This window comes from Suricata suricatta, chromosome 6 (assembly GCF_006229205.1).
Source record: "Suricata suricatta isolate VVHF042 chromosome 6, meerkat_22Aug2017_6uvM2_HiC, whole genome shotgun sequence".
Taxonomy (NCBI): domain Eukaryota; kingdom Metazoa; phylum Chordata; class Mammalia; order Carnivora; family Herpestidae; genus Suricata; species Suricata suricatta.
Genome location: NC_043705.1, coordinates 52,294,755 through 52,304,050, shown reverse-complemented (window position 1 = coordinate 52,304,050; position 9,296 = coordinate 52,294,755). Strand labels below are relative to the sequence as shown.

The following is a 9,296-nucleotide window of genomic DNA, read 5'->3' as shown; positions in this document are numbered from 1 at the left end:
TAGTAGCAAGTAACACAAGCATTCAGAGTACAGGGTTAAGGTCTCTTTTCTCCGTCCTGTTTTACACAGGTAAACCACTGTGAAAATGCGAATAACCTTTCACACTTAACCAGATGTCTTGTGCTGTGCTATGTTATGAACCACAGTAGGTTTTTTCCATAGATACATACAGATATATAACAAATCATTCTTTTTGTATTATTTTACTTGTTTTTTCCAAATAATTCACTTCTTTAACTTTAAAGTAGAGCAATTGAAACAAAAGAATCCTTCTGTCTGTTTGTTCCTTATAGTTCTGTTACAACAGAAGGATAAAATTAGAACCACCCAAAGGAAGAAACAAATAGGACAAAATATGAGAGAGTTCTAAATGCATATCTTCCTTCCTTCATCTTCAGGGATGTATTAACCCTTTTGGTAAAGCGGCCAATCAGGGAGGCTCACCCAAGCCCTGTCCGGCGTTTTTATTAAGGCTCGAACAGATACTGCTCATTGGTTGACCTTTAGTTTCCAGTATCTCCTATAAGTTGAGGCTACTACCCTGACTTTCCAGGTTGGAACAGATAGGACTAGTCCAAAGCCCACATCATAAATCACATTGTTACACAGTCTGGTGGACAGAAGCCGCCCTCCACCCCTCCCACCACCACCCTAAAGACACTTCCATCAGGCGCATCCTGGCCTAGAAATAACTTACCAGTAGGTGAGGGTAAAGGCCATTTCTGTTTTTGGATCCAGTTAATTCTTTACTACATAGATGGCATATGAATAAGACGGACCAAATATGGATTCCTTGCACTGTACTCTTTCATACACAAAGACTTTAAGGAATAGTGTTGTAGAAAAATATGTTTTTTAAAGCATGTCTTGATTCGTTTTGATAAAAATTTGGCTTGTTCTCACAAGGGCCCTAAATAACAATGAAAGATCACAGAAGATAAAAAAGTTAATTTCTTTGTCAAATAAAGGTCCAAACTAGTCTGAAAGGCTTAACTTGTCACAATACTGTAAGGCGCCCAGAATGACCAATGTGGTTGGGAATGTTTGGGGGAAAGGTTATCCAGTTCACGCCCCAGTTAAAGATGTTGCCCTCATCCGTATGTTTTAAGACAGTTCCCTACATCTTCATTAAGAGAAGGGCTTTATCCTTTCTTTAAAGGTATAATCCAGAAGTTGCCAACATCAGTTACACTCATGTTCCACTGGCTAGAAGTAAGCTGTATGGTTGGGAATATAGTGCTGGCTAGAGGCTACTTGCCTAATGAAACTGTCATGTAATAAAGACAGAACAGCCTAGAAATTTCTTTTCATCGATTTATTCTTCCACTCCAAAAAAACAAAAATGTTTTGAGGAAGAAACAAAAAAAATGGCAGAGAAACTCAGTTTATAATTAATGAAAAATAACATATATTGATAGAATGCCTTTATATAGTATTTTCTGATAAACCTAAGTTTTTCTTTGATCTTGGTTATATTTTCTTCCTCTCTTAACCAGACTGTCCTATGTGGTATGGGGGAGTTACATATTGAGATTGTTCATGACCGAATCAAGAGAGAATATGGATTGGAAACCTATCTAGGGCCTCTCCAGGTGGCGTACCGAGAGACCATCCTGAATGCAGTTTGTGCCACAGGTAAAATAAAAACATTTAGAACTTGCTGTTTTTGCTTCTCTCTTTCTCTCTCCAGGATCTCTTTCCCAAATCTCTCAGTGTAGTTGCATAATGCAAGGTTCATAGTCACTAGCGTCTTCTGTCAGTGGGCATAGGTTTTATGTGTGTGTGTTTGTGTCTTTTTGGATTTTGTTCTGTTTTGTTTTAAACCCAGCCCTATTCCTGTACCACTCAATACATCAAACAAATGATGAGCCTTTAAACAAATGTGCTTTTCACTGGTGGTCATGGGTAGAATTAGCCGTTCATGTAGAGATATTTCACAAAAGGATAGCCAGAAGGCTCATGAACATATTCAGAGATTCTTCATATCCGTAATGATTAGGGTCATGCAAGTTAAAAGTATGAGAAAGTATTTTACACCAACAAAACTGGCAGGAATTAAATCAGACAGTGCCAAGTGTTGGCGAGCTGTGGAGCAATGGAAACTCCTAAAAACTTCAGGTAGGAGTGTAAATTATGTAAGCACTCTGAAAACAATTTGGCAGCTTCCTTGTGAAGTCGACTGAGCGCAGACCTTACTACTCAGCACTTCTCCTAGGTGTAACATGCCCTAGAGAAACTCTTAAACATCTGCACTGAGAGACGGATATAAGAATGTTCATAACAGCATCATCATAAAAATAACCTGTAAATAGGGGGGGGAAGCCCAAATATTACGGACACAGTGTATAAATTGTACTGTGGTCACACAATAGAATATTGTACAGCTGTGAAAAAGAATGAACCACATCAATATGCATCAGCCTAGAGGATCCACAGATAGGAAGCAAAAGAAGCAAGTTGTAGAGTACGTAGTATCAGAAACGAAAATCAGAAGAATGACTGCTTATATCATGATAGTGATTGCTTTGGAAAGCTTCTAGGTTACTACTGGTAATGGTCTATTTCTGAGTTGTTTTGGTTTCACAAATGCTTACTTTATTTTTAGCTTATGCATAGGATTATAAAGAGGAATTGTAGACTATAATTCTTAGTTTTAATTTAGGCGATGCATCGCTCTATTACCTGGTCACTAACCTAAATACAGCATAGTTTTGTTTCAGTAATGATGGAGGTTGGTGATAGCTGTTGGTTGTTAGCACATGAGAGATACTGTTTTCAGTCTGTAAAGTCACTAGTTTTTTGAGAAAAAAATGATAAATGCATAAAACATTACTGGGAGAATATGAAATATAGCAGTTTGTCAGTTGGTAGGGTTAAAATAGCTTTTGAATTTTCATTAGATAAACCTTTGTATGCTGTTTTACTGTTCAATCAAAATTTTATAATTAAACGAAGTTGATTTCGTGTAAGATATTTCACAAAATCTGCATGTCAAAACTTGTGGGGTCCTCTGCCTTAGCACATCTTAACGCTGCAACAGTATTAAGTGATGCAAACTGGTTTCTAACATCGATAGACACAGAAGCAAATGCTTTCTTGATAGAACTTTTTACTCCCACATCTTTATACTGTATTTAGTATCAGTGGAATATTTTCTCACAGTATCTTCTTTGAGACTTTGAACTTGTTGACTGTCATTTTGCCATTTGTGGCACCTTGATGCCTTTCCGGAACAAATCTCTAAGGTACTTTATTCAATTTGTTTACAGATACCTTAGATAGAACGTTAGGAGACAAACGGCATCTTGTGACTATAGAACTGGAAGTAAAACCCACTGGAACAGCCTCTGTTGTGCCAGTTATCGAGTACGCTGGAAGTGTTCTTGAAGACCTTCCAAAGGCCTCCCAAGAGGCCATTGAAAATGGAATTCACAGTGCGTGCCTCCAAGGTAAGGTACTCAAATAAGGGTAAGCTCCGTATCACAATCAACCACTTAGTCACCCCTAATGGTATACATTATTTCTAACTTGGGTAATGTTTTGTCGCTATTCTTCCCATTATGTGTATGGTATACCTTTTCCCAGTGTCCCATGGTCCTTGGATATTCTGGCGGGTGGTTTTTTTGGGGGGGGTTCCCCCGGTCTTCGCTTTGCTCTTCAGTTTCAGAGGTTTCTGTGCATACAGTTTCTAAGTCAGACACACTTTCTTCAGCTGTGTCCAGTCTACTTGTAAGACCATTATTTTTTATTTCAAGCATTTCTTTTTGGTTCTTTCTTAGGACTTCTGTCTGTTCTAGCATGTGGTTTACTTTATCAGAGTCTTTAGCATATCAGTCTTGTGATATGACTATTCCAACATCCTTACTCACCGTGTCTGGGTCTGATGCTTGTTCTCTGTTCATATTGTGCTTTTTATTTTTAATATGCCTTGTAATTTTTTCCTGATGGCCAAACATGATGTACTGGGTAAAAGGAACCGCTGTAAACATGGTCTTTAGTAATGTGGAGGTCAAGTGTGGGGGGAAAGAAAGCATTCTCTAATCCTGGGATTAGGACTCAGTCTTACAGTGAGCCCATACTTCTGGACTGGGAACCACACAAGTGTGTTTTTAGTTTTTGTTGTTTTCTCTACTAGCTTCAGGTTGGACAGGATGGCTAGAGTGACCTAGAGTTTGGTATGTCACGCAAGTCAGTCAAGTCCTGCTAATGCCCCTGCTTGTTAGGCTCTAGTTAACTTGTTTCCCCTGAGAGCAGGCCTTTGTAAGAACAGAGTGCTCTGGAGTATTTCGGAATGGTTTCTTTTCCCCTCTGTCAGAAGCACAAGGAGATTTTTCTCTGATACTTACAGTAAGAAGCTGCTCAAGCTCCGGGAGGTGAATCTCACAAAATTGTGGGGGCCCCTTATGATTTATGACTGCTGGTCCCCCTAAAGTTTTTAACTCCCAGACTTGTCTATAGCTGAGGTTTTCCTGCCCTGGCACTGGTTCCTGGGCTAGTGAGTCTCTGCTCCAGGAAGCTGTGACTTCCTGGGTTCACCTCTCTCTCCAGTTTTGGGGGCAGTGGTTTGTCCTTTGTCTTCTCTCTTATGGCTCTTGGAGGGTTGCTTATTTTTCAGCCTGTTCTGCTTTTTACTTGCTGGGACAGAGTGATGGCTTCTAAGCTGCCTGCGTGAACTGGAAACCAGAAGCCCTCTCCCTGTCTTTGCCCCTCACTGCATAGGGAGTTCTAACCTAACAGTTTTTCCCTTTGCCTAGGACCACTGCTTGGATCCCCAATTCAAGATGTGGCAGTTACTGTACATTCACTGATAATTCATCCTGGTACCTCCACAACTATGATTTCTGCCTGTGTCTCAAGATGCGTACAAAAGGTAGAGAACTATCCTTAGTTCTCCTTTTTGCTTTACAGGTGACTCTCTGTCAGCAGTGGACTGTGCTCCACAGCACCTCAAACCTGTATTGTGTTGCCCTCTGTGCCTTAAGAGTCAGCAGTGTTTTTACCTTGGAGAATCTTTGCTTTCTTAATCACCAGGGTTATATTTGAAAGAGGACCTAGGAAATTAACTGCTTAATACAGATTGCCAAGAAACAGTCTCTAATTTTGGCAAAGAGGCAGGTTTCCTTAACTGGCATTTCTGATTTTCCCATTCCAGACCTACAGCTGTTAGAGGTGAGCTTCGAAGTTTAATTAGGGGACATTTTGGGGGTCAGGCTGGCCCAAGATGGACTGTGAAGGACACTGAGGATGTCACAGTAGTTCCAGTTTTGAGTCTATGTGTATTTGAGTAAGATTACACTAATCAAGGATCATTGAAATCAGAGAAGTTACAGGGAGCCTGTTTTCATTTTTACCTTCTCCCACTGTTCTTTTGTTCCAAAAGACATTATGTGAAGTGGTACAAAGCTCTTGATAAGAATTGCAAAAAGAGATATGCTGTATGTTTTGAAAGTTTGGTAACAGGCATATACTCTTGGTTTTACTATTCTGGCCATTTTTCATGATTGTGTGGTTAAGTGGCCAGAGAGGAGGGGGAAGAACCCTTACCTGACAGCAGAGGCAGTGCGAATGTCCCCTCTCCGGCCTTAAGTAGTAATGAGAGTCACTGAGTGGTGGTGGAGCGGGGAACAGAGTGATCAGCTGCACCTAGGTAAAGGTGAGGGCACATTCCAGAGCCCTCTCCTCCCTAGTTTCCATTGCTAGGTCTCAGTTTATTACATCCCACCTAATAATTAGAGGCTTAGACTATAGACGAAACTGCTTCATTACTTTTGAATTCTGGAAGGCTGCAGCAGTAGGGTAGCTTTTTGAGAGAGAATCCCAAGCAGACTCTGCGTTGTCAGTGCAGTGCCTGACCCCACCAACCATGAGATCATGACCTGAGTCAAAACCAAGAGCCAGATGCTTAGCTGGCTGAGCCACCGAGGCAGGCGGGTAGGATAGCTTTTTAAATCAAACCTACCAGTACGTGGGTGCTTGCATGTGCCATCCAAAACCCATACACCAGTCTGTCTGATGTAGTGACTGGGACCTCAGTACATTTTCTCTATATTGCTACTTCCCCAGTTTTCTTCCAGCGCTTGCCCCATGTGCTGTATTGGCTTTTCTTCAGTTTCCAATGTTATTTTACGTGCTTGCTCTTCTTGCATTTGTTGAGAATGTGTTTGTCACCTTGCGGTAGTACATTTCTGGATTAGTCCTGCTATGGACTGTAACTGTAATAGGCATCAGGAACTAAACACATGGTTGCGACAAATAGGAAGCATTAAGTCTTTGATTGAAAGGGGAAAAGCCATTTTTTCCCCACTCTCTGGCTACATATTCATAGGTGTTCTGTATAATTAAGCTTTACTAACCAACCCCTTGCCATGTACCTGAGCTCTAGGCTTACAAGGATGGGCAGAATTTATGTACTTAAGTTTTTCTTTAGGCTCTGAAGAAGGCTGATAAGCAAGTTTTAGAGCCCCTGATGAATCTCGAGGTTACAGTCACAGGAGATTACCTCAGCCCTGTCCTGGCAGACCTGGCACAAAGAAGAGGGACCATTCAGGAAATCCAAACCCGTCAAGAAAACAAAATTATTATTGGATTTGTTCCTCTAGCAGAAATTATGGTAGGTACCTACTGACTGAAAAGAACACTATCAGGACTTTGATTTAGAGGATGCACTTTACACTTCTGGAAATCTAGGGGATTACCACAGGCTGGTGGGGTTCTTTCCGTTCTCCACACTGCTCTTCCCAAATGCTGAGACTAGGGAATACATCTTACGTACACCCACACTGTTCACTTCACTTTATTTCCTGACAAAATGGTAAGTCCTGTGAGTCTCATGATCACCTTTCCTGATAATGATGAGAAAATCAGCAGGAAGAGATGCATTTGATAACTAACTTAAAATTATTTTGATTAGGGTTATTCAACTGTGCTCCGAACGCTAACATCAGGCTCCGCTACTTTTGCCTTAGAACTATCTAATTATCAAGCCATGAATCCTCAAGACCAAACGACACTGCTCAGCCGGCGAAGTGGCTTGACCCAAGTGCTTTGAAACTCTGGAGCCCCGACCTACTGCGTGTTCAGTAAGAATGATTTCTATTGCTTTTCAACTGACCGTGGTACTAGAGTTGCCCATTCTACTTTACATATTACATTTAGAAGATTATCATTTCTCATTACATAATCAGAGAGCCTAGTTTTAAAAAGATACAGATTTTATTTAAATCTTAATTTACATGATTTCAAAATCAAGTTGATTGTAGCACATATGGCTGTGGGCTTTGTCCCCTCCTATTTTCTTCTTTGTTTAGGCTCATTTTTATGTTTTGTACTCGTGGTTACAGTATCCAGTAAAAAGCGGTTCTGCAGCTATTCCCCGTCTGTAGAACAAAGTGTGAATTAGAGAGGTGACAGACTGATACCGTGCATCTCACATCTTTAAGTTCTTTAATGTTTGTATTTTTAAGAGTGTGAGTGGAGGAGAGGGACCCAGCGTTGGGGTGAAATCATGAACTGGGGGGCGATGACCTGAGATGAAGTCAGATGCTTAACCACCTAAGCCACCCAGGCGCCCCTTAAATCTTTGCTCCTTATGGGCACAGTTCTGTTTCGTACAAGAATCAATTTCTAATTAAATCACTGTTTGTTAGGTGACATACAGTTCTCTTTACAAAAAACACAGTTAATCATCCTGGACAGGGTAGTGTCCTAACTTTGAAAATGCCATACCTGACCATTCTGCAACGATGAACTGTCAGTCTGTTGTAGGCCTTCTCTATACCTTTGATGTCTTCCGGACTCCAGAGTCTTTCACCAATGGCACTTGCCCGAGGCCTAGAAGTTAAACGTCCACCAAAGCAGTTTAAATTTGTTTTCTGAGATTTCTAGTGCTTCCCTACTTGGGAAGGAAAAATGAGGTACTGTAATTTAAATGTATCACTTAAATTGCATACCATAATCTTGGAGTGAGGTTAGTTGCATCCACAAATTCTCCCCACAGACAAGCTTCTCCACCAATGACAAGTTTTTTCTGTTCTTGAGAACCTACATTAAAATCATTAAATGAGTTGCAGCTCCAAGCTTTGACAGAGGCCATAACTGGTTTCTCATGCCACCTTTAGAGAGGGCAACAATTTGGTCCCCTGGCTAGTTGATGGTTTGGGCACCAGAAGAGGTAGCAAACTTTATTCCCACAATGCTTATTAGCATATTTCTATAAATTGGTATCTTTGATACTAGCACATCATTTATTTTGGTTTTGTGCAAACTTATTTGGGTTTAAGAACCCTTTTTCCCATGGTTACCTATGAATAGTGTGCCAGGGAATGCACGGTGGAATACTAATGACTCCTGCCTTCGATATCTACCCTGTAGTAGGGGAAAAAAAAAAGACTAAGTGCCAAACTGAAGTTGCTTTATGTCCATTCCTAACACCTCAGGGCCCGAACACTACACAGCCTGAAATACAGGGAACTAGGTATATAGCCTTCCTTAAAAAGGTGAGTAACAATGCTCAGCAGTGGAAACAAAGATAAAACTTTAATAATAGGTGCTTTACTCACCCTCAAAATTAAGAGGGTCCACGTTATAGTAATTTCTCCAATCTTGTCCATAACTAATCCAGTCTAAGTACCAAGGAGCAGAAAGGATCACAGGGAATCCAGCTGCTGTGACTGCACGTAGTTCCTCACGATATGCTGGATTTTTCCATACTTGAACAACTGTGCCTGGCAGAAGCTATTAAAGTTATAAGCAATATATATTAATTAGGTCCAACAATTACAGATGAAATTACAATAAGTTTCATCAGCCTTGGGGCATCTGGGTGGCTCAGTTGGTTAAGCATCCAACTCGTGGTTTTGGCCCAGGTCTTAAGCTCGTGGCTTTGTGAGTTCAAGCCCCAAGTCAGCGTCTGTGCTGACCGTGCATACCCAGCCTAGGATTCCCTCTCTCTCAGGGGGGCGGAAGGGAGTTTTATCAGCCTTCACTTCTGCCTATATAGACGACCGTGTATAGGCATGACCAACTAAGGCTTTACTCCCCTTGGTCCCACACTACCATTGTTCTTACTTGGGAACTGTGAGGATGTCCCTAACCCTTCGGTTCTGGAAAGGTAATGGTAGTAGCTGGATTTGAAATTCTCAGTTACCCAAAGGAAAATAAAAAGTGTGATGTTGACAGTTTTAATTAAAACTACCTTTATAGCAATAAAGATTTATCTGTTCTTGCTTGTTCTACCCTTGTTTTTTTCAGTTTCACCCAACACGGAGTTCAATCTCAATGAAGCATGACCTGAGCCA

The 9,296-nt window shown here is 40.9% G+C and overlaps 2 protein-coding genes across 2 annotated transcripts in view; one reads left to right on the top strand and one right to left on the bottom strand.

The window, feature by feature from the left end:
* Positions 1-9,296, top strand: part of GFM2 (G elongation factor mitochondrial 2) — a 49,264-nt gene extending 39,968 nt beyond the window's left edge. The window contains exons 12-17 of the mRNA XM_029941213.1: positions 1,434-1,635; positions 3,270-3,449; positions 4,755-4,870; positions 6,428-6,610; positions 6,911-7,079; positions 9,250-9,296. Coding sequence (XP_029797073.1) covers positions 1,434-1,635; positions 3,270-3,449; positions 4,755-4,870; positions 6,428-6,610; positions 6,911-7,048 — 819 coding nt within the window. The 3' untranslated portion in view covers positions 7,049-7,079; positions 9,250-9,296. The remainder of the gene's footprint in view (positions 1-1,433; positions 1,636-3,269; positions 3,450-4,754; positions 4,871-6,427; positions 6,611-6,910; positions 7,080-9,249) is intronic.
* Positions 7,194-9,296, bottom strand: part of HEXB (hexosaminidase subunit beta) — a 20,743-nt gene continuing 18,640 nt past the window's right edge. The window contains exons 6-9 of the mRNA XM_029941212.1: positions 8,559-8,733; positions 7,950-8,040; positions 7,726-7,830; positions 7,194-7,376 (exon numbers count right to left, since the gene is read on the bottom strand). Of these exons, the coding sequence (XP_029797072.1) occupies positions 7,316-7,376; positions 7,726-7,830; positions 7,950-8,040; positions 8,559-8,733 (432 nt within the window). The 3' untranslated portion in view covers positions 7,194-7,315. The remainder of the gene's footprint in view (positions 7,377-7,725; positions 7,831-7,949; positions 8,041-8,558; positions 8,734-9,296) is intronic.